The following is a 24,552-nucleotide window of genomic DNA, read 5'->3' as shown; positions in this document are numbered from 1 at the left end:
TGTGGCGTGTGCTCCATGCAAGGACACCTTACGAACAAGGGCCCACAATTCATAGAGAATGGAGGGTGGGAGACCCTCAATGCCGTGGGATTTGGGCAGCCATACCAACAAAGAAATGATCCCTTTTCTAATACATACAATCCAGGATTGAGGGATCATCCAAATTTCAAATGGCGAGAACCCCAACAAGGCCAACAACAAAGCACATTTAGGCAACAACCCCCGGGTTTCTATCAAAAGCCGTTTGCACCAACTCAACCCCAAGCACAACCTACCCAAAACAAATCAGGTTTGTCCATTGATAATGATCAAATCTTTCAATTACTAACTTCCATGGCGCAGAGTATGCAAATTAAGGACAAGAAGGTGGACGAGTTGGAGAAGCAAGTAGGGCAGATTGCGGAGTTTGTGGGCCAATTCCGAGAGCAAGGCAAGTTGCCTAGTTCAACCGTTGTCAACCCAAAAGGAGGATTCGAATCCGCCAAGGCAATCATGTTGCGAAGTGGGAAATAAGTGGGAACAGCCCCCCAACCATCTAAATCAGCCCCAAACGAGGTGGAAGAGTTGATAATTGAAGAGGAGGAACAAAGCCAACCCACGGCAAAGGTGGAACCACCATTGCCGCAAGCTTCAACTGCCCCTAAACTGTCCAATATGTCCAATAAGGGTAAGAACGTGTCCAATTCAATTCCTACTAATGCTTTTCCTTTGAATGTTCCTTTTCCTAGTAGGTTCAAGCAAACAAAGAAAGAGGAAGCCGAAAAGGACATTCTAGAGACATTTAGGAAAGTTCAAGTCAATATCCCTCTTTTGGATGCAATTAAGCAAGTACCAAGGTATGCCAAATTTTTTAAAGAACTTTGCACCACTAGGAAGAGGATTTCGACCAAGGAGGTTGTAAAGGTAAGTGAAAATGTCTCAGCCATCTTGCAACGCAAATTGCCCCCTAAATGCAAAGATCCGGGTAGTTTTACAATTCCTTGTGTCATTGGTAATACTAGGTTTGAATATGCCATGTTAGACTTAGGTGCATCTATAAATGTCATGCCATATTCAATTTATGCATCTATGAACCTAGGAGAGTTGAAAAATGATGGTGTGATTATACAATTAGCCGATAGATCTAATGCCTATCCAAAGGGAGTTTTGGAAGATGTTTTAGTGCAGGTTAATCATTTGATCTTTCCGGCGGATTTCTACGTGCTTGAGATGGATGAATCAGACCATGCCCCTTCATTGCCCATCCTCCTTGGAAGGCCATTCATGAAAACGGCTAAGACAAAGATTGATGTGTTTAATGGAACATTGACGATGGAGTTTGATGGGGAAGTTATTAATTTCAATCTTTCTGATTCTATGAAATATCCTAGTGAGAATCATTCATGTTTTGCTATTGATGTAATTGACTCTTTGACACATGACCATTTTGACAAATTGAACGACGATGCACTTGAATTGGTCATTGCACGAGGAATGGACAAACAAAATGTTGAAGCAACAACCATTGGTACCCACGGCATGCATGGAAACTCCTTTGTCGTGCCCCCTAATGATGAGGTCATTAAGATGGTGGCTGCCCTTGAGTCATTGCCATCATAAACTGGTAAGTTTTTTGACCCAATTTTAAGTTCAGTTTCGGCTAATAAGATGCTTCCCTCAGTTGTGCAGCCACCTACACTTGAACTTAAGCCATTGCCTAGTCATTTGAAGTACATTTTCTTGGGAGACGATGAGACGTTGCCCATCATTATTTCATGCTCACTCACGGAACAAGAAGAAGGCAAGTTAGTGAGGGTGTTAAAGGAGTACAAAACAGCAATTGGGTGGACGTTAGCCGACATCAAAGGAATTAGCCCCACAACTTGCATGCATCGCATACTTTTGGAAGATGGGTCTAAAACATCTCGAGAGGCTCAACGCCGACTCAACCCTCCTATGATGGAAGTTGTGAAGAAAGAAGTCATCAAGCTTTTATATTGTGGAGTTATCTATCCAATCTCAGATAGTAGGTGGGTTTCGCCCATTCAATGCGTTCCGAAGAAATCCGGAATGACGGTGGTAGCAAATGCAGAGAATGAACTTGTGCCTACTCGCATTCAAACTGGTTGGAGAGTGTGTATCGACTATAGGAAGCTAAACGCCACTACAAGGAAGGATCACTTTCCCTTGCCATTCATTGATCAAATGCTTGAGAGGTTAGCCGGTTATGCTTTTTATTGTTTTTTTTATGGTTATTCTGGTTATAATCAAATTGTCATAGCACCTGAGGACCAAGAAAAAACCACTTTTACATGTCCTTTTGGTACATTTGCTTATCGTCGCATGCCTTTTGGTTTATGTAATGCACCTGCCACATTTCAAAGATGCATGATGAGCATATTTTCTTATTATGTTGAGAAAATAATTGAAGTTTTTATGGATGATTTTAGCATCTTTGGTGATTCTTTTGATGGTTGCTTGCATAATCTTAGCTTGATCTTAAAATGTTGCGTTGAAACTAACCGTGTGCTTAATTGGGAAAAATGTCATTTCATGGTTAAACAAGGCATAGTTTTAGGTCATATTATCTCTGAAAATGGTATTGAGGTTGATAAGTCAAAGATAGATCTTGTGCGTCACTTACCCTCTCCTACTTCGGTTAGAGAGGTTCATTCGTTTCTTAGCCATGCAGGTTTCTATCGTAGGTTCATCAAAGACTTCTCAAAGGTGGCACAACCTCTTTGCCGACTCCTACAAAAAGATATGGTGTTTGATTTTAATGAGGAATGCACGACATCATTCAACCAACTCAAGGAGTTGTTGACCACGACACCAATCATTGTCCCACCGGATTGGAGCCTACCTTTCGAGCTTATGTGTGATGCGTTCGATTACGCTTTAGGAGCTGTTTTGGGCCAAAGGAAAGACAAGAGGCCGCATGTCATCTACTACGCCTCACGGACGTTGAATGATGCCCAATTGAACTATTCCACTACGGAAAAAGAACTTCTTACCGTTGTTTTTGCTTTAGATAAGTTTAGATCATATCTAATTGGTACTTAAGTAATTGTTTTCACTGACCATGCAGCTTTGAAGTACTTGCTCACTAAAAAGGAAGCCAAGCCACGGCTAATTCGTTGGATGTTGTTACTTCAAGAGTTCAATATTGAGATTCGTGATAAGAAGGGAAGTGAGAATGTGGTGGTTGACCACCTAAGCCGAATGGTGCATAATGAGGAGTCCCTACCCATTGCCGAGACATTCCCCGATGAACAATTGCTGTACATAAAGGTAAGTGAGCCTTGGTATGCCGACTTGGTGAATTTTTTGGTGTCAAAACACGTTCCAAACACCCTAAACAGAAACCAACGTGATAAATTGAAAAATGATGCTAAATTTTATGTTTGGGATGATCCATACTTATGGAAATATTGCTCGGATCAGATTGTACATAAGTGTGTGCATGATATGGAGTTTAATTCAATTTTAATTTTCTGTCACACTTATGCATGTGGGGGACACTTTGGGACACAACGCACTGCCCTAAAGGTTTTAGAATGTGGTTTTTATTGGCCAACTCTATTTAAAGATGCTAGAACCTTTTGCATGTCTTGTGATCATTGCCAACGAATGGGTAATATAGGGGCAAATGATCAAATGCCGCAAAATGTCATACTTCCTGTTGAAATTTTTGATGTTTGGGGCATCGATTTTATGGGTCCTTTTCCTTCATCGCATGGTTTCCTTTACATATTACTCGCTGTGGATTATGTCTCGAAATGGGTGGAAGCAAAAGCCACCCGTACTAACGATTCTAAGGTGGTTGCAGATTTCGTGAAAACTAACATTTTTGCTAGGTTTGGGATGCCTCGAGTTCTAATTAGTGATGGCAGTTCCCATTTTTGTAACTACACCATTGAGGTGTTGTTGAGGAAGTACAATGTCACCCATAAGGTTTCTACACCTTACCATCCTCAAACAAATGGCCAAGCCGAGGTTTCTAACCGAGAGATCAAGCAAATCCTAGAAAAGACCGTGGGTCCAACAAGAAAGGATTGGAGCATGCGCTTAGACGATGCACTGTGGGCTTATCGAACGACCTATAAAACTCCTCTTGGCATGTCACCTTTTCGGCTTATCTATGGTAAGCTATGCCATCTGCCCGTGAAGCTTGAGCACAAGGCATTTTGGGCGGTCAAGACCTTTAACATGGATATTGATGCCGCTGGAGTACATAGGAAGCTCCAATTAAATGAGCTTGACGAGATTAGATATGAAGCATATGAGAATGCTCGGATTTACAAGGAGAAGACCAAGGCTTTTCATAACAAGATGATTCGTGGCAAATCATTCTCAATCGGGCAGAAAGTGTTACTCTTTAATTCCCGCCTTCGGTTGTTTCTTGGTAAGTTACGTTCCAAGTGGGTTGGTCCGTTTGTTATTACTAATGTTTTTGTGCATGGTGCAGTCCAAATCCAAAGCATAAAAACTGGACAAGAATTCAAGGTGAATGGGCACCGATTGAAGCCATACTATGACAACTTTGTGGAGCATGTCGTGGATGACATCCCCTTGCATGTCATGGACTCCAATGGGGAGTGAATTGGTGCTTCGTCCGGTTGCACGACGTTAAAGAAAGCGCTACTTGGAAGGCAACCCATGCATGCAACAAAGGAAGACCAAGGAATCACTCCAATTCCAGATTTGCGTTCCTAAACCCTTCTCTTTGTTGTTATTTCGTTTCTACCATGTTTAGTTTGCTTAGTTGCTGTTTGTTTGTTGGTTTGTTATTTGTGTTAGTTTATGCTTGAAACATTGAGGACAATGTTTGATTTAAGTGTGGGGGGGTAACCAAAGTGTTTTGATGCAAATTCGTAGGGTTGTATCACCCATAATTTCCAATGTTGTTCCTTGCTATTTTTAGGTGTTTTTAGGCTGTTTTGATGCATTTTAGTGTGTTTTACATAAAAATCCGAAAATCCCAGAAAAAAGTTTGAAAAAATGTTTTGAAAAAACCAAAAAGAGTCGTTTTAAAGTTGTTTTGTGTGTTTGTTTGTGTCTTAGGGTACCTTCCAACACAATGATGAGGATTCGGTTTTTAATTGCATGACTATTAAAGATAGTTATAAACATGGATGGAAGGTTGATTTACTCTTCGGTTTATGCTTGGTTGTGGTTATAACTTATGAATTCACATGTAATCACAAAGGAAAAAAATTAGTTTTTGTAACATGCTTGAAGGAAGGAAATCAAACTAACGCTACAACCTTGTGAGACTTGAGCCTAAACGTTTATTTGGAGAGTTAATAATCTGTGCATTGTTGTTTTCTAAAGTCGTTGCATGATCTCATTATTCTTTGCTTGGTTACTACTTAGAAGGCGTTTCATCATTTAGTTCCAAACACTAGAACTCATGCCCATTTCATTCAAAGCATGTTATTGATTTGCATAACACATATTCAAGATGAAGTTGTGTAGTGACCACCATTTAAACCAAATTGCCCTGTCCCCCATGTTCATATGTTTTGTAGGTTTTAACCCCGTTGAGCCTTATTTAGCCTATATTGTTTGTTAACCCACATTATCCTCACCTAGCCTAGATTAGGACCATCCATACCCTTGTTCTTGAAGCATAGTAAAGCATGACTCAAGATGAATTCCTTTTGATCAATATATTACAGAAAACAAGTGTGGGGGAAGGGATGTATGTGAGTGCCAAAGTCTTTAATGAGGCACGGGTAGAAAAAGAAAAAAAAAATTCGTGAAGAAAAGAAGGAAAAAAAGAAAAGTTGTGAAAAATATGAAAAAGAGTTGAAAAAGATGTGAAAATGAACTCTTAAGTGTTGATTGTTGAAGAAAGGGTCCAAAACATTGAATTCGACCCTAAGTATTGCATGAATCTTCCCTTGTGTTTAAAAGTTCTAAGTTTCGATTTCATTGCTTTGCTTGCTATTGCTTAAGGAACCTTTGTTATCCCTATCCGTTCTTTGTTAGCCAATACCCCAAGCCCCGTTACAATCCTTGACTTTAATCTTGAGTGTTGTGTGTTTCAATTTGTGGAGTTTAGAATTGGTATGAGCATATGGTGTCACTGGTTCTCGCATCTAAGTAGTAGCATTCCATTCATGAGATCATATATAAATGCTTATTAACTCCAGAAAATGCTTTCTTTGTTATATATATATATGTGAGCGTTCGTTTTTATGTCTACATCAATCTTCTCACATATAACTAGTATAAGGTGTGTAGTTAGAAAATCTGAGTGAAAATTGAGTGCATATCTTGTAAGGAATTGAGCAAATTCTCTAAGGCATGTTATTCAAAACATCGTTTTAATTGGTTAAATGTGAACTAGTAAGTAGTGACTATGCTTAAGTATGTGCTTAAGTGTGAAGATGACTAAAATCTGTGGGAATGATGATTTTTAATATGTCATGTGCATTGGAAATCCCTAAGGTAAACGTTGGAAGGTTTGGGTTTTGTTTGTTTGTTTTGTTTCGTTTTGTTTTTCTTTGATTCTTTGTTTTGCTCGATGACTAGCAAAAGCTAAGTGTGGGGGAATTTGATAGGAGCATATTTATGCGCCTTAGTTAGCTAGTTCTTATGCATTTTCATTATGTTTTCTTAGTTAAAATAGTCTTTTAAGCTATTTCTATGTGTTTTCAGGTTTTAAGGGAATATTATACAAAAGGTTGCAAATTGGAGCTTTTTGGAGCAAAAGTGAGCTTGGATTGAATAAGCACATGCTTGGAATAAAAGGTTTGGACGAAATTGAAGTTTGAAGATTTGAGGATTCCTAGTCCAAGAAGGAGTCCTAATTGAAGAAGGATTCCTAATTAACAAGGGATTCCTAGTTGAAGATGGATTCCTAGAAGAATGAAGATTCCTATTCAAACAAGGTTTCCTACTTGAAGTAGGAAAGTTAAGCCTAAAAGTTGCTATTTTGGGTTGATCTTTCCTAAACCTAAATAGCTTTAAGTTTCAGCAACATTAGAAGGTTCTTAAGCGTTGAAAGACACAAACAAAGGTTGGAGAGCATTTCCTTATCCTTGCCGTGGGTTAGGGTCTATTTCCTCTTGGTTTTGGGTTTCTAGAAGCCCTATCCTTTTTCCCCTAACCCTTGCCGCACTTACCCCTTTCTAGAACCCTTTTCCTTGCCTTGCAAGGCTTTCTAGAAGCCTTATCTTACCCTATCCAAACCTGCCGCACCCCCTAGGCCTTTTTCCTTGTGGATTCTGATTTCTAAAGCCTTTTTCCTTGTGGATTTGGGTTATCCAAGTCCATATCTGATTACCCTAGGCTTTTAGGTGCCTATATATACTCATATCTCAGCCCTAGCCAAACCACCACCCATCATAATACATAAATCACGCCAGAAATCATCCCCACTCTCTGTCGCAACCTTCCATCACCATTCTCCCTAATTTCTGCCAGAAACAAACCCTTGCCGCACCTATCATCCACCCTAACCACTCTCATACCATTCCATATCCATTCCCCCATACAAATACCACCCAAAACATGTCCCTAAGTTGTGCTGCAGCAAGGAGGAAGGAGGAATTTCGTGGATACACCTGCTGCCCAAGTTGGAGTGTCTAGGTGTTCTCTTTCTTTGGATTTCAATGTTTAAACTTATTTATCTTTGCTTTGTGCATATGAGGAACTAAACCCCCCTTGGCTAGGGGGGATTCGAAACCATGTTTATGCTTGCTATATGATTTGATTACTTCTAATTGCGTTTCATAAGTTGTGGATTCAATTTGCTTATCTATTTGAATTAAACTGATTTTTGTGTGTTGGTTGAGAGTGCACGCTTAATTTTCATGCATAAATCTAATGCTAGGATATAAGAAAGTTTCACCTAATCGTTATGAACTTATATTTCGTAAGTAGTAAAGGTTGTTGATCACAATCGTGTTAAGTAAATTCTTGGCATAAGTATCATGCGCTTTCATAGTTATGAGTGCCTCGTTAATACTTATGATTTCCATTGAACGTAACGATCTTTGATTGTATCTCTATTATGCGCTTTCATGTAGGGAGCTTTTGAGGAATAATTTGATTGCAATGCGCTTTTTCCATCCAATTCATTGACTTAAGGGAAATCTGAAAGTTAATTTAAGCGTATCTAATTAACTTGGGGTGTTGAGAATTCATGGGTTATTGAAAAGCAATTGGAAATCATTTTGTATGCAAGTGTGACATGTGTGGAGAAGAACCCCTTAGCTAGCTTTCCATCCATTCACTTTAACCAAATTCATTTTAAAATCTGTTCAAGTTACAAAGTTTCTGTTTTGTTTTTATTTTCGTCAAAACCAAATCCCCCTTTATTTTGTTAAGTCATCTTAGTTAGAAATCCATTTAGTTTGTGTTTTTAAGTGTCCTGAGTCAAGTTATAACCTATTTTCGTCCAATTTGTGTTTTGTGTTCAAAACTGCCCATATTGTGTTTTTAAGGCAGTTTTGAGTGTTTCTGGGCTGTTTTGAGTCTTTTGGTTTGTTTTGGTGTTTTAGAGTTTAGTTTTGCATTCTTTGAGTCTAGTTTAATGTTTTAAACTTTGTTTTTACGTTTTGAGTCAGTTTTCAAGTGATTTAGCAATCCCTCCTAATCCCCGGCCTAGAACGATCCCTACTTACATACTTCGCTACAATTGATAAAAAGAAGGTTTAATTTGTGTGCTTATATAATTCGCATCAGGAAGCCCAAGTTATTCAATAGAGAACACCATACAACCACCCAATCAATCTCTTTTTCATGCAAAACTAATGAACTTCTAGCTTCCACACAACACTTCTCTTGATCAAGCCATTATTTGTTTAATCATGCTAGTCTTCGAATCATTGATCTAACTAGGATAATTCTTAAGACGCACTAACTCTTTCGAGATAGTCCTAGACTTAGTATGAAATCGAACCAAAAGAGACAAAATGACGTTCTCAAAGCCCAAGTCCACCTTGACCTAAAGGTCCCCCAATAATTTATGTATGGTACGTTTAAAATACGTGTAATTTAACTAATCATTGTGTATGAAAAAGGAGAATTCCTTTATAAATACATACGTACGTTTCTAATGCATATATTATGATTTTTTTGTTTTGTTTTTTGGGTCAAATTATGTGTTTTGTTAAGTCTTAATTTACAAGTATTGGTGATAGTTTCCAAAAAAAAATAATAATAATAATAGTATTGGTTATTGTTCAAAAGGACGCGGTGTGGTTCGGTGAGGACAAAAGATGGGAAAAAGATAGGTTAGGTTGATTCATCTTCTTCGTGACGAGCTGCCTCTGCGACTGCAACACAACACCAATTCCCAATCTTAAATGTCTGAATCTTTGGGATCAGCACGTCGGCTCTTGATCTTAGATGTCTGAAACTTCAAACCCCAATTCCCGATATCCAATCTCCAATCCCCGATCACCGATCTCCAATCTCCAATCTCCAATCTCATACCCAATCCTCCATCCAGGTCCGCCCTCCTCATTTACTGCTGCAATCTCCAATCTCCAATCTTCAACTCATTCTTCAGATCTGCTTCTCCGAATTTGAGCATTATTGTATGCTTCTGATCCATTCATTTGCTTTTTACTTCTGTTTTTCTGGGTTCTGCGATTGCAGATTATCAGGGTTTAATCGCCATTTTGAATAAAATATGAAATTAGTTAATCTTTAATTTCAGATAAGATGCTCTGATAATTATGTGATTTTCTTTAATGGGGTTTGTTTGATTGATTTGTATGCTTTTGGGTATTCGCTATTGCAGTGTTTTGGTCTTCATTGTGTTTGTATCAATCAATCCATTGATCGATCATGTGGAGGTTTAAGCCTTTCATGCACAAGGAGCCAACCGGGCTCGAAGGTCGATCCATTGACGTTGGAAATGTCAAGATTCATGTCAAGAATGCCATTGCCGAAGGCGGGTTCTCTTGCGTTTACTTAGCCCGGGACGCCGTGCATGTGTCCAAGCAGTATGCTTTGAAGCACATCATTATTAATGATGAGGAGCTGCTGGAGTTGGTGATGAAGGAGATCTCGGTCATGAAGTTGCTCAGAGGACACCCCAATGTGGTCACACTTTGTGCCCACACCATCTTGGATATGGGGCGCACAAAGGAAGCTCTCCTTGTGATGGATTTTTGTGAAAAGAGTCTGGTGAATGTACTCGAGAGCAGAGGAGCCGGGTTCTTTGAGGAGAAACAGGTTCTTGCTATCTTCAGGGATGTGTGCAATGCAGTTTTCGCAATGCACTCACAATCCCCTCCCATTGCTCATAGGTACTTGGCACTTAAACACTGAATATTATGTTTTTATTTTTTTTCTTTTGTTTTATATTTTATAGAAATGGTGTCTATTTATGAAGTATTCTTTTATCTCATTGTCAAATGATTGGTCAAATCAGTTTTGTTGGTGTAACCACGACCCTTCTTGTTAAATCAGTTTATAGAAATGATGTCTATTTATGAAGTATGCTTTAATGAAGTATTTGTGATGCCTAATAATCCTTAAATGTGGTTCTTTGTGGAAAGTAATTTCATGTAAGATAAAAAGAGAAGAGATCGGATGAGTTAAAACCTAAAACGATATACGTTTAACCCTTTTTGTTATTCGCAGAAGATAACTTTCATTCATGTGCTTCCCATTTTGTTATTAACTCATTCGTGTAAAAAAGAAAAGTGTTTCCCAGTAAAATTTTAATTAGTGGTACTTAAATCAGGGACTTGAAAGCTGAGAATCTTCTTTTGGGGCCTGATGGATTGTGGAAGTTGTGTGATTTTGGAAGCATCTCTACCAATCACAAGCGTTTCGAGAAGCCTGAAGAAATGGGTATTGAAGAAGACAATATTAGAAAGCACACAACACCGGCCTATAGAGCCCCTGAGGTTGAACGAAAAACTTTTATTTCTGAACTTGAATGCGTGGTATTTGATGTTTTAAAATATTGATTCATTTCTTCCTTCTTTGAATTAGATGTGGGATCTCTTTCGGAGAGAGCTTATAAACGAGAAAGTAGACATATGGGTAAGTTGATTATGCCCTCAAGATTGCTGGGAAATCCTGAAAGAGTTGAATTTTATAATTCAAATGCTACTGGGAGCTGAGACTATGAGTTTCATTTACAGGCTCTTGGGTGTCTTCTCTTTCGCATTTGCTACTTCAAAAGTGCATTTGATGGAGAATCAAAGCTGCAGATCTTAAATGGAAACTATCGCATTCCAGAATTACCTAAATACAGCTCATCTATCACAGATCTAATCAGAGACATGCTTCAGTCTTCACCAGATGACAGACCAGACATCACGCAGGCAAGCTCTTTGCTTGATTAGCCATTCATTTCCATGAATTTAGGTTAGTTTAAGATCATTTGCGTCCATGCAACAGTAGGTGTGGAGATTCCAACATTTGTTTACTGATGCTTTTTCCCCTTGTGCGGTGGCAGGTGTGGTTTCGTGTTAATGAGCTGTTACCAGTTGGTTTACAAAAGTCTTTACCCGATAGGCAACCTGAAGCGAACTCTGCTGAGAAACCTGAAGGTGAGGCTGAAACATCAGGGCATTACTTGTTGATTAAACTTCTTCATCTGGGATTAATTTGTTATTTTGTCCTCAATGATCCTTGTCACATGCTGGTTTTTCTGTTGTCTTTTGCATTTAAACCTTGTTTTTAGGTTTTTCTGCTTATCAGATATTTCAGGTTTGAAAGTGATGTTGCTACTTTAGGAAAATTTCTAAGAGTACGAACTCGAAAATATTAATTGAGAAAAAAAATTAAATTCTATTAATTGAAAAAAAAAATTAAATTCTATTAATTGAAAAAAAAATTAAATTCTATGTTTGAAGTTTTGAATTTTAATTGAGTGACTGATTTATTTCAAATCCGTAGGTTTGTCGAGGCCCCATAGAAGCCCACCACCACCACCAGCTTCAGTTGGAGAATCAGCCAGAAATTCATCACAATTGTCAAATACATCAAGGGCAGGGGGAGGTGGAGGGCCAATTGGCGCATTCTGGTCCACTCAACATGCAGATAGCTCACTTGTTGACGAAAAGAGTATACCTAAGTTTGATGATGAGCCCACTGGCCATTTCACAGAAAAACTTGATGGGGTTCGCCTGGAGATTCATCCAAAACCCAAGAACAGTGCCCCTGCAAAAGAGGAAAGGGCGCAAACTCATGCCACACGAAGAAACTTGCATGGGAAATCGCACAAACCTGAGGAGGGACCTTCAAAGGACTTTGAAATAAGTTTCTTACAAAAAGACCATGGCACGGAAAGGGCAAAGACATCCAAATCTGAGAGTTCAATTAGTTTTCAAGACGAGGCATTTAACTCTTTCGTTGCTGACTTTGATTCTAAGAAACTCAGCTCAGAAGCTGGTAATAACAAATCTGGAACAGAAGCATTAGAGGCTGAAGTAGAGAGATTGAAAGAGCAGCTGAAACAAGCGAACTTGGAAAAGGCTGAAATAACTTCCAAATTTGAAAAGCTATCTGCCATCTGCCGATCTCAAAGGCAGGAGTTACAAGAGCTTAAGCAGACGCTTGCTGCTAGAACACCGTCACCAAATAAAGATGCATCGAGAAATCAGACTTCACCTGGAAAGCAGCCATCACCACCGGTATAATTTCAAAAAAAATTGTGCTCATCTTACAACTGTTTGACTTTAAAATTTGCCCTCTGTTATTTATTTATTTCGAGAATTTATTGCTTTTGCAGCATAGGGAGAACATTTGGAAACTCCAGCAAGGAAAATCTACTCCGAGTCCAGAGTCAAAGCCGTGGCAGCCATTTGCAGAGGAACCCAAACCGCCGCAGCCTTCATCAACGGCCAATGCCTTCAAATCTGCGAGGACAAGAAATGGTCACCAGAACAAGCAGGGGACTCAAGTAAATGCTGGTTTTGATTCGTGGGGTTTTGGAGCAGATAGTTTTAGTGCTGCATCCACTGGAAGCACACAGATATCAAGACCTATGAGCGAAGGAAACAATTCTCAGCGCTTAGGGGAGGCAAAGGGTATGGAGAACAGCAAGCCGGCTTCTCAACCTGCTGGATGGGCTGGTTTCTAAATGAATGCCATCTGGGATTGCTATGAAGGAGGTATTTGATAACAACCCTCTGTCTGACTTTCTTGTTGTCGATGTTGATCAAGAAAACGAGGGTGGAAGAGTAAGAGAGATGCATTTGAATTTGATTTGAGATTTTGAGTGCTCGCTCGTGTTTTATACAGAATCTCGTGTAACATGTACGCATACATATATGTGAACTGAGTGGCAGTTACTTCAAGTATATACATTTTTTCTGTGTGCATGTCTCAATTTTTGGCTAACAAAATAATCTCTCTATTTTTGTGTATGTTTGATGGAAACATACCTCACTGTTGAAAGAAAATAGTCTCTCTATTTTTGGTGATACATCGACTTTACGGAGGGTTTTTTTATGCAAGGCCGATTGGAGGAGAAAGATATGAGGTTGAATATCATTGTGTTCAAATTTCATAATTTCTATGGAGCAGAAAATTCCAGTTTTGCAAGTTAATCCTGAGGAAGTTGCATTCCCGTTTGAACTACGCAACTGTGGGAGGATAAAAATTCAAAGTATTTCTTTATTTTTTCTAGTAACTTGCGGTATATGCCTAGAAAGCTAAGACATAGAGCTATAAGTTTCTTATTTTTTAAGAATTTTCTATAAAATGGAACAACCCTAGACTTGTGTGCAAGACAGATGATGTGTTTCCCAAGCCAACAAGAATTCTTTCCCATTTGGTGTCATTAATTGTTTAGAAATTTGTTTTGTTTTAGGATAGTTTCTACCATACTTTTTTTGGGTTTTCTAGTAAAATAGGATGTCCTAAGGCCATCTCCAACCGAAAAAGGGCCGAAGGGCTATGTTTAGTCATATGGCCCTGTAAGAAATTATATTTTAATGAATAGTATCAGGCCATATTTTATACCATCTCAAACCGAGGGGGCTAAAGGACCATAGGCCAAACATAGCCCTTTGACAAAAAAATCATCTTCAACCGAGGGGGCCAAAGGACCATAGGCCAAACATAATTTATTATTTTAATTGAATTAATATATTTAATTAAATTAAACTACCATATTAAAATAAGATTTTTGAACATATTGGAAGATTATTGAAAGAGGTGGCCATTTTAAATTATTGAAAAAAATTAAAGGAAAGATTATTGGAAGATAATAGAATGTAAAGAATTGAAATAAAATGAGGTAAGATAGTATTGAATGATAAAAAGTATGTGAGAAATGGTGTAGTAAAAAAAAGGTGGGTTGGGCTCGTTGAGCTGGCTGGCTTGATTTGGTGGTTTTGGCTCGATGGGACCCACAAGCCCTTTGGCCTAGCCCTCAGTTGGAGACTGTTTTCGTGTCATTTCAAGCTATTTTTAGCCCTATGACCCTTTGGCTATATCAGTTGGAGATAGCCTAAGCTGTCTTCATATCTCATTACACAATCATAATACCATATCATCACCATCTAAGCAATTTGCAAAGAAGAGCCTAGGAAGGTACCTTGCTAAGGATTTCTAGTTCTATCTTTCATTTATTTTTATTTTTATGTGTAACAAAGTACTCTTTTTAAAGGTTTATGATGAAGCAATGGCATGAATCTTTGCGAAATACTTTGTTAATTGTTATTTGATTCTATTTGTGCATATACTAAAATCTAGCCTTCTCCAACCTGTAAAGGGTTTTATTTACTTTTCAAGAATTTTAAAAGTGAAGAATATTGATGAATTTTATAATGTATTTTAGTGTACAAATTATGTATATCCCACTGAGATTTTGAAGGAATTCGCTCAATAATTCACATGATGGGGTTTAAGTAAATATGAGGGTTGATCCTTGGCTGCTCTGTTTTATAATTTTCATCATCACATACATAGGTTGTGTACAAATTACTGGTATTAAATAAGTATAAATCAATGCAAATCTAGGGAAAGAAACAAATAAGGAAGTGTGGAGGTCAAAAGGGAGTAGGATTCTCTCCCCTCCTAATCTCCCTCCCCTCCTATTTGAACAGTTACGGTTAAGCCACGTCAACATCTTGTGTTAATTTTTTAATAGCCAAAAGAAGACAAAAAGCAATATATGAGAGGATGGCAGGGAAATGGATAGGAATAAGTGGGGAGAGAATCATACTCTGGTCAAAAGTGGGATGGGGAAGTCATTTTTATGAGATTTTTTAGTGTTTTGGATAGGGATGGGTTCGAAAAATCGAAAACCGAAAAAAAAATCGAACTGAGGCTAAAAAAAACAAACCGAACGAATCTAATTGCTTTGGTTTCGATTTTAGGGGTATGGAAACCGAACCAAACCCGCATCATTTGGTTTTCGATGATTAAAGAGACTCTCCACTCGGTGATCGATCAGATGGACAGAGTTCAATTCCACCTCATGGCCTGATCCAACCATTTGCTTCGAATTGCTCCAAAACCTGTTGGTGTCACTACGCTCCAGCCACTTAGCGGATTCTATCCCCCAAGAATAATGTGATCGTATTAAGTTTGCTAGTTGCAGCTATTGACTGATGAATTATGAATGTGATCACCAACATCGTAAAATGTAAGATATGTAATATTTTTTTAATCCCATTTGTTGATAAGTTGGTGTCAAAAGTCTGGTGTGGTGTTATTCACATTTTCTTTATGTTGCGACAAGCAAGAGTTATGTCAATTGGCTAAGGCAGTGTATTACTTTTGCACTTGAGATTGATCTTGTTCCCTATTGATTAGAACAATTTACAATATCATGCTATCAAAAATTTATTTACGCAAGGGCATATTTGAAAGTACATCTATAAAATAGAACTTAAAAAAAGTTCGTGAAAGTCAATCATTTAAGACGAAAGCAGATGACATTTATCACAATGGTGAAAAACAATAATGCCTATGCATCATGATGCGGGTTGCATCCCCACAATTCCTCTTTTCCCTAACAACTCACTATTTAATAGGGTAATAGTAGGGAGACCAAATTTTTAAACCAAATAACATGGTTATTGATGCTTGGATTATTAGTTGTTGATTAACATGTTTATTTCCTATTTTTGACACATAATTTGAATTACGAATTTTGTCTAAAAAATTTGTCCATCTTGCATTAAGAAAAATACTTTTATCTACTTGTATTAAGCAATGTATTGGACCAAATTCTGGTAACACGGAAAAAATCTCTTGCTCCATTTTTTTTATTCTTTACAAATAGAAATATAAAACAAAATTGATAGAGTTTGACCATGCCCCAGAAGACCCAAAAGCAATATGACGCTAAAAGCCCGGTCAAGTTAGGCCATCTCCAACTGATCCGGCCAGAAGGCCATAAGGGTGAAAATAGTCTGAAATGACACGAAAATCGTCACCAATCAAAGGCTAGGCCAAAGGTTTTGTGGCCCCATCAGGCTACAATTGCATAATCGGGCCAACTAGCTGGCCTAAACCAGCCAGCCAAGGCTGGTCCAGAAATTTGAAGCCCAACGGCTATTAGTTGACGCCACCTAGTCGTTGGATTTGAATTTTTTTTATTAATTTTTTTTTTTTACAAAATTTAAAAAAATCTAATTGTTTTTTTTTTCCTATAACTACTTAAGCCATTAAACAATATTAAACAAAATTAAATAACATTAAACTTAAACAACATTAAAAAAAAACATTTAACAACATAAAACTTAAATGCCTACTCCATTCTTTTTTTGGCCTAAAGATGTGCAACAAGATCCTATTGTAGGTATTTGTTTGTGGCACGTGAACGTATCATCCTATTGCGCCTCATGTATTCGTTTAATGAGATATTACCAGTTCTTGGATCGAAAGGCAAATTAGGCCCATCATATATTTTTGCACGAGCACTCATTGACCTATTTGGATCATCTTAGTCGTCATCAGATTCTCCATCTATATAGCCATCACGCTCATCCTCCACAATCATGTTGTGTAATATGATGCACGACATCATGATGGAGTTCAATTTACCTCGACTCCACCATCTTTCATGTTCCTTGATGATCTTCCACCGTGTTTGTAGAATACCGAAAGCTCGCTCAACATCTTTCCGGTATGCCTCTTGGTGTAAGGTAAACCACCTTTGGGCGTCATCCATAGGGTTTGGAACTACTTGGACAAGTGTTGCCCACTTTAAGTAGATGTCATCTGCCAAGTAATACCCCATATTGTACTGACAGTTGTTGATGTAGTAGTTAAGTTGAGGTGATTTACCCTCCATTAGGTTATTGAATAAGGGTGAACGCCCAAGAACTATAATGTCATTTTAAGATCCAGGGACTCCAAAGAAAGCATGCCAGATCTATGTGTCAAACGAGGCACCTTCCATTAAAGCCTCATTGTCATCCGGTGGGACAGTTCTTCCACTACCAATGCATGCAATCTAATGACCATATCATGCCCAGAATGGCACAGTCTTCAGCTTTACGAAGGAGTTGATCCATATCTTCTTGATTTGGTTCACGGAGGTCCTCTTTGTAAAGGTGAACAATTGTGTCACAAAATTCAGCAAGACGATCAAGGCATGTAGACTCAGACATACCATATGTATCACCTATTGTATCAAGTAGGGAGGCATAGACCATCATTCAAAGTGCAATAGTAACCTTCTGATGAAGTGAGAAACCAGGGCGGGCTGCTCTGTCCAACTTCTGTTAAAAGTATAGATTGACATGCTAGACATCATGAAGTAAACGGTAAAAAACATGACGCCTCATCCAGAAACAAAATCTGAAATCCTCTTATGTGTACACCAGTTGGGGTTGAAATAGTTGTTCATCAGATTGTCATGCGACATCTCTCTATTTCGTGGTTTGTAAGAGCGACCAGCAACAGAGCCACCCCATTGAGGTTGTTCCTCAGTTGGCTCACACACCATGACCCCAGCCATGGCTGCCATATATGATGTGTTGCGCCATGCTTCATCTTCTTCATCAGACTCCTCATCTTCCCATCTCATCTGCGCCCATTTTTCTCCAATTCGGAATTGGATAAGGACCCCCAATTGGAATCCGAAGAGGATCCAAAGTTGGAATTCATTGCAAACTTGAATTAAAGAGATTGAATTGAAATAGACTGAATTGAAAGAGATATTGGAGAGGGCAAAGCTAAAAGTGTGTGAATTATAGCCCAATATCCACCCTATTTATGGACATTGGAAGCTAAAGATAAGAAGTGCCACACAGATAAAAATCCTATCTAAAATTCCTACAACCAATTACATCTCAACACGTGGCACTCGAAATCCGAGATGTAAAATTATTGAGATTCCTTATCAACAAGAAATCTGCAATGTTACTCACATATCGACACGTGTTACTTGAAACCCGAGACATAAATTTATTGAGATTCCTTATCAACAAGAAATCTGCAAAGTAACTCACTTATCGACACGTGCCACTCGAAATCCTATCCGAAAAATTATTGAGACCACATCTCGAAAAATTATTGAGGTAGTTTAATTTAAGTAACCATATTAATTAATTCAACTAAAATAATAAATTATGTTTGGCCTATGGCCTTTTGGCCCCTTCGGTTGGAGATGGTTTTTGTCACAAGACTATATTTGGCCTATGGCCCTTTGGCCCCTCAGTTGGAGATGATAAGAAATATAGCATGGCACCGTTCATTAAAATATTAATTTCTAAGAGGGCTATAGGGCTAAAACGGGCCATATGGCCCTTCTTCGGTTGGAGATGGCCTTAGAGAAACATTTTTCCTATATTCTGGTCTCCTTCCTTCTATGAAGTAGGTTCCAGAGTTCGAGTTCCTTCATTGCTTCCAATTCCTCTTCTTTTAAGGTTCAAATCTCTCTCTCCCCCTCTCTCTCCAAGTGGGTTAATTAGTTCATATTGTCTCTACTATTCCTCCAAAACTTTGTATTATGTGCTCGTATCAAGCCGTTAAATTGTTCTCCTCCTTGATTTTTCCAATTATGTTGGCTCACTTAAGCATCATGCTAATAAAGCTTTTGATTTTATGCAATATTATTACATGATTTTACCGAATGTACGTTTATAAGCCAATATGCATTATTGGGTTCTACAGATTTTCATGGTTGTTTCTGTTTCCATTGTCGAACTAAGACTCTTGTTTACAGTTGTTACAGTATATTGTTCCAAAAATACTATTACTTTACGTTTAAGACAGTTGCATTCAATTACATTGTGATTTTTTTACAAAAATGATATGATAATTACACTAAACTCATCTAAACTACGGGGAATGAGAATTGAATTTCGGTGTCGAGGGTTGAGCACACTGCTCTAGCCAACTTGGCTAAACTCATGCCTGCTAATTACATTGTGTTTGGTTTGTCTTTTAATAGTAGTACTTGTTAACATAATCACTGAACATTTGATTTGGTTGAGGAACTTGATATTTAATACAGAACAATTATTATTAGTTATAATGTTAGTTTGGTAGTTGTAGTTACTTCTTATTTTTCAATTCTGGTCATTCTTACTGTTCATGTGTGGTTTTCCTTTTGGGTTTTTATCACAAATGGTCCCTGACATTGATCAAACACATCATTTTGGTCCCTGACATTGAAAATCGATAGAAATGGTCCCTGACGTCCCTGACATTGATCAAACACATCACAAATGGTCCTTCCGTTAAAAACTTTTTGGGCAATTTTCAAAGCTTCGTAACTCAATCGTTTCTTAACCAAATTCGACCCATGATATATCAAAATGAAGATAGGAAAGTGTAAAACAAGATTATACCTATTTGGAAACCCAATGGTTGCTAGAGATAGCCGGAAAATAGCCTCAAATGTGACTGGTTCGCGAAAAAACTGGAAAACTCGCCTGAAATGGGGTAAACTTTAAACATTCATAACTTCTTCAATAATCAACGAAATCGAGTGATTCAAAAACGAATATCATACTTCTCGACGAGAATAAGAGAATGGTAGCTTTCTTGATGGCTAAATCGTCGTAGTTTTGCTAGAAAACGACTCGAAATTGGCTAACTCGAAAATGGTTATCCAAGTTCGAGCCATTTTCCGGTCAAACCACGGTAAATTAGCAGTCAATAAAGGTACCATTCTCTTTTTATCATTGAGAAGTATTATTTTCAGTATTGAATCACTCAATTTCGTTGAGTATTGAAGAAGTTATGAATGTTTAAAGTTTACCCCATTTCAGGCGAGTTTTCCAGTTTTTTCACGGACCAGTCACATTTGAGGCTATTTTCCGGCCATCACCGGTAACCATTGGGCTTCCAAATAGGTATAATCTTGTTCTAAACTTTCCTATCTTCATTTTGATATATCATTGGTCGAATTTGGTTAAGAAACGATTGAGTTACGAAGCTTTAAAAATTGCCCAAAAAGTTTTTAACGGAATGACCATTTGTGATGTGTTTGATCAATGTCAGGGACCATTTCTATTGATTTTCAATGTCAGGGACCAAAATGATGTGTTTGATCAATGTCAGGGACTATTTGTGATAAAAACCCTTTCCTTTTTGCATGTAGCAGAATGGAGATTGCTAGAATAGCAAGGTGTAGTTATCGTGCAGTTACAGTCGTCTTTGCTTTGTTTGAACACAGTAAATATGAAAATATCTGTAAAGAGATATGTTTAAGGTTTAAGAAACTAACAGTAGGGAGTTTTGAGCTGACATATTCTCTTCTCGAGCATCCTACTTGCTTGCTGCAATCGGATATGGATGTGCATTTTATTAAGGATAGTGAAGGATCACCAGATTATCATGAGCATTAGGCACTAGATTAGGACTTAGCTTAGCTATTATGCTAAGGTTGTTACAGTTGGTTATGTATTGATGATGACTCGGTATTAGAATAGATATTTTTATGGATCCATATATATCTCTTGTAATCTACAATTACAATTAATGAGAATCATTTTTCTTCAACCACAATCTTTGCCAATCTCTCTTTCTCTCTCTTCCAATTTTGTTTACACAGATACATAAATTTCTACATGGTATCTTCGCCGGAGTCCACCAACGTCGATCCTCCGCTTCTCGTTTCTTGATTTCTTGCATTTTCTTATCGCCCAAACATGTCTTACTTAATTTCTCTTCTATCTCTTTTGCAATTCGTCTGCAATTTCTATGGTGACTACTCTGAATTCCTCTAATTCTACTTCTCCTGCTACATCTTCTAGTCCTACTCCTCTTGGCGAAATCTCTAATACTATCCCTCTATCAATTGAGACAATCACCGTCCAAAATATTGCTAGAATGGTTTCGACAAAACTCAATCGCCAAAACTACATCACATGGCGTATCTTGTTTCTTCTCGTTCTGAAACGGTTCAAGCTTTTAGGGCTTATCAATGGCGACAATCTCTGTCCTTTGGATCTCAAACTCTCAATCATGCATATGAACTGTGGTGTGAACGAGATCAAATCCTGACGATTTGGATCAACTCCAATCTGGCTGAAGATCTTCTTCATCTGATTATTGGAATGGAAGATTCTTGTTCTCTATGGCAATCTCTCGAACGCCGCTTCGCCGGAGCTTCGTGCACTCATATTCATAGTCTTCGATCTAAAATCCAAACCATTCAGAAAGGTGATGCTTCCATGACCGATTACCTTAACTCTATTAAGGATATCTTTGATAAACTTGTTGCTGAGGGAAAAGCAATCTCTGATTCCGATCTTGTGGCTTATTTTCTTGCTGGACTCTCGAATGAATATGAATCTTTTGTTGATTCGATTGAAACAAGGACTAAGTTTGTTAATGGGGATGAACTCCATGGTCTTCTACTTAGTAAGGAGATATCTCTTCAGGAACGCAAAACTCGACCATCTTCCTCCTCTACATCTACACAATTTCATGCTTATGCTGCTCAGCAAGGATTTTCTAATTCCAACTCATTCCGAGGTAATTTTAAAGGCATATACCAAAATCAGAATCACAATCGTTTCAATCAGTATCACAATTTTGGCCCTGCTCCATCTTGTTCCTCATTTTCTAGAACAAATTCTGGGTAAAATTCTGGAAGTTTTCAGTCTAGACAATCCTTATTTCTTTCTGGTCATTCCATGCCATGTCAACTTTGTAATCAATATGGCCATTCTGCTCTTTATTATGGCCGTCTCTCACAGTTTGTTGCTTAGAATCCTCCTCCTATGGGTTTGAATGCTATGATTGGTTCACATTCTCTAAGCTGCTGGATTACTGACAGTGACACCACACATCATGTTACTCCTGATCCAGCTTTTCTAAATTCTGCAATACCCTACAATGGCACATAACAGCTCTTTTTTGGTGATGGCAAAGGTCTGTGTATTTGTCATACTGGCTATGCTTTAATTCGCACCCCTAATGTTGTGTTTAAACTTCATGATGTGTTATTAGTGCCTCAAGCTTCTCATAATCTCCTGTTAGTATATAAATTTGTCTATAAAAATTGGTGTTCGCTGACTTTTGATCCCTTTAGATTCTACATCAAGGATCTAAAAACTGGGAGGATGCTTTTCCAGGGCCCCAGTGAAGGTGGTTTGTACCCTTTATGTTGGAATGCTTCCAATGGTATTTATGGTATTGCCATCTCGCCTTATGCTTTAATGATAACCAAAGCTGATATCAATACATGGCACGGAAGACTTGGACATCCTTTTAGTCTAGTTTTAAATAAAGTAGTGAATAAAGGTCAATTGTATGTTGTTGGTTCAGTTTCTCAGAAGTCTTTTTGTTTAGATTGTCAACTTGGGAAGGCCTTTAAATTGCCATTTTCTACATTGCCTTGTACTTCAACTCGGCCATTTATTCTTGTTTATGCTGATGTATGGGGGTCCTTCTCCCACACATTCTTGTACTAGATATAGATATTACCTAATTCTAGTTGATGATTTCACTAAGTACATCTGGTTATATCCACTGCATTACAAATCAAATGTGTGTTCTGTTCTTCAGAATTTTGTTATGAAAGTTCAAACATTTTTTTACAGTAAGGTTCAATGTTTAAGGTCCAATTCAAGGGGTGAGTTCTTAAGTGCCATTTTGCAAAGTTTCTTTAATACTGATGGAATCACTCATCAAATAAGATGCCCCCACACTCCTGAGCAAAATGGATGTGCAGAAAGAAAACATAGTCATGTAGTTGAAATGGGTAAAACATTGCTTTCTCACAGTGGCTTACCAACGCAATACTGGATAGAAGCATTTCAAATTGTTGTTTATTTGATTAATAGGCTGCCTCTTCAATCCTCTTCTGTTAGCCCTTGGGAATTGTTATTCAAAGCTACTCCTAAGTATCACACTTTGAAGACATTTGGGTGTGCATGCTACCCATAGCAACAACCCTATTCTTCCAGTAAATTGGCTCCAAAGAGTAAGCTCTGTGTGTTTTTGGGATATAGCCTAAATCACAATGGATATAGGTGTCTAAATCCTATCATTAACATACTTTATATTTCGAGGCATATAGTGTTTGATGAAACTTCATTTCTTTTCAAACAATCACAGATTTCATCCCTGCCTCCTTCTTCTCTTCCTATCCCTACTACATTCTCTAATCCTATTTCTATCACTATACCTATTCCTACCCCTACCTCCATTCCTCCCACTTCACCCATCCCTACCACTTCACCAATTGCTTCCCCATCTCCTATATTAGTACCAGAACTTGCAACCACAAATAATTCCTCTCTTTCACTAATTGCACAACCTACTTCATCTATTCCAGTCAATCAACATCCTATGGTTACAAGAGCTAAAGCTGGTATAACTAAACCCGAAGGTTTTACAGCCACTAAGAACATTCTTCCACCCTTTGTTGACAACCTTACCATCATCCTTCCTACACCTACCACTTATCATCAAGCTTCTAAGAATCCCAATTTGGTGAAAGCAATGGCAGATGAATTTCAAGCCTTTCAAGCCACATGTACTTGGGAGTTAGTACCTTCACATCCAAGTTACAATCTAGTAGGATACAAATGGGTGTTTAAAATAAAACACAAGGCTGATGGATCCATCGAGAGGTATAAGGCTCGGTTGATGGCTAAAGGGTTCCACCAACAAGACGGCCTTGATTTTTCAAAGACCTTTAGCCCAGTAGCTAAACCAATAACCATCAGAATTCTTTTGTCTCTATGACATATGATTGGTTTGTGCATCAGTTGGATGTGAGTAATGCTTTGATGTATATATGATTCAACCTCTAAGTTTTGTGGATCAGTCTAAACCGCAACATGTTTGTAAACTCAAAAGCCCCCAGAGCTTGGTATAAAGCTTTCTACAGTGCCATTGTTTCCTTGGGTTTCTCATCCTTATCCTCTAATACGAGTATCTTCATAAAGAAAGATTCTCACATCACTTTCCTATTAGTTTATGTTGATGACATTATAATAACTGGGAGTTCCACTGCAGTATGTTAATCCATTATTTCCAAGCTTCAAGCTTTATTCCCAGTCAAAGACTTAGGAGATATCCACTATTTTCTTAGCATTGAAGTTCACAGGTATGCCAAAGGGTTATTTCTCAATCAATCCAAATATGCTTCAGATTTACTTAAGAAGAATGATATGCTTGGGGTCATACCATGTACGACTCCAGTTAGTTCAACAAAATTAGATC

General features: G+C 38.0%; 2 protein-coding genes across 2 annotated transcripts; both read left to right on the top strand.

Annotated features, from left to right (window-relative positions):
• Positions 1 to 1,263: 1,263 nt before the first annotated feature.
• Positions 1,264 to 4,581, top strand: LOC139191150 (uncharacterized). Its single transcript, XM_070811712.1, has 5 exons — positions 1,264 to 1,507; positions 1,634 to 2,104; positions 3,137 to 3,270; positions 3,424 to 4,384; positions 4,448 to 4,581. The coding sequence occupies exons 1-5, from the start codon at positions 1,264 to 1,266 to the stop codon at positions 4,579 to 4,581; spliced, it is 1,944 nt and encodes a 647-aa protein (XP_070667813.1).
• A 4,474-nt stretch (positions 4,582 to 9,055) lies between these two features.
• On the top strand, positions 9,056 to 13,283 carry LOC103454583 (uncharacterized). Its single transcript, XM_008394182.4, has 8 exons — positions 9,056 to 9,533; positions 9,740 to 10,250; positions 10,691 to 10,856; positions 10,945 to 10,995; positions 11,097 to 11,279; positions 11,414 to 11,507; positions 11,857 to 12,593; positions 12,692 to 13,283. The coding sequence occupies exons 2-8, from the start codon at positions 9,787 to 9,789 to the stop codon at positions 13,040 to 13,042; spliced, it is 2,046 nt and encodes a 681-aa protein (XP_008392404.1). The 5' UTR covers positions 9,056 to 9,533; positions 9,740 to 9,786; the 3' UTR covers positions 13,043 to 13,283.
• Positions 13,284 to 24,552: the final 11,269 nt, after the last annotated feature.

This window comes from Malus domestica, chromosome 14 (genome assembly GCF_042453785.1).
Source record: "Malus domestica chromosome 14, GDT2T_hap1".
NCBI lineage: Eukaryota > Viridiplantae > Streptophyta > Magnoliopsida > Rosales > Rosaceae > Malus > Malus domestica.
Note: the sequence above shows the minus strand (reverse complement) of the source record. Positions and strands in the feature narration are given on the sequence as shown.

Excerpts from the sequence above, each read along its gene's own strand:
- LOC139191150 (XM_070811712.1), top strand. The coding sequence starts at position 1,264 with ATGAAAACGGCTAAGACAAAGATTGATGTGTTTAATGGAACATTGACG. Across the intron at positions 1,508-1,633 it reads TGTTGAAGCAACAACCATTG|TTTCGGCTAATAAGATGCTT; the intron begins GTACCCACGGCA and ends TTTTAAGTTCAG. Across the intron at positions 2,105-3,136 it reads GCCTACTCGCATTCAAACTG|AGTTCAATATTGAGATTCGT; the intron begins GTTGGAGAGTGT and ends TGTTACTTCAAG.
- LOC103454583 (XM_008394182.4), top strand. The coding sequence starts at position 9,787 with ATGTGGAGGTTTAAGCCTTTCATGCACAAGGAGCCAACCGGGCTCGAA. Across the intron at positions 10,857-10,944 it reads CGGCCTATAGAGCCCCTGAG|ATGTGGGATCTCTTTCGGAG; the intron begins GTTGAACGAAAA and ends TCTTTGAATTAG. Across the intron at positions 11,280-11,413 it reads ACAGACCAGACATCACGCAG|GTGTGGTTTCGTGTTAATGA; the intron begins GCAAGCTCTTTG and ends GTGCGGTGGCAG.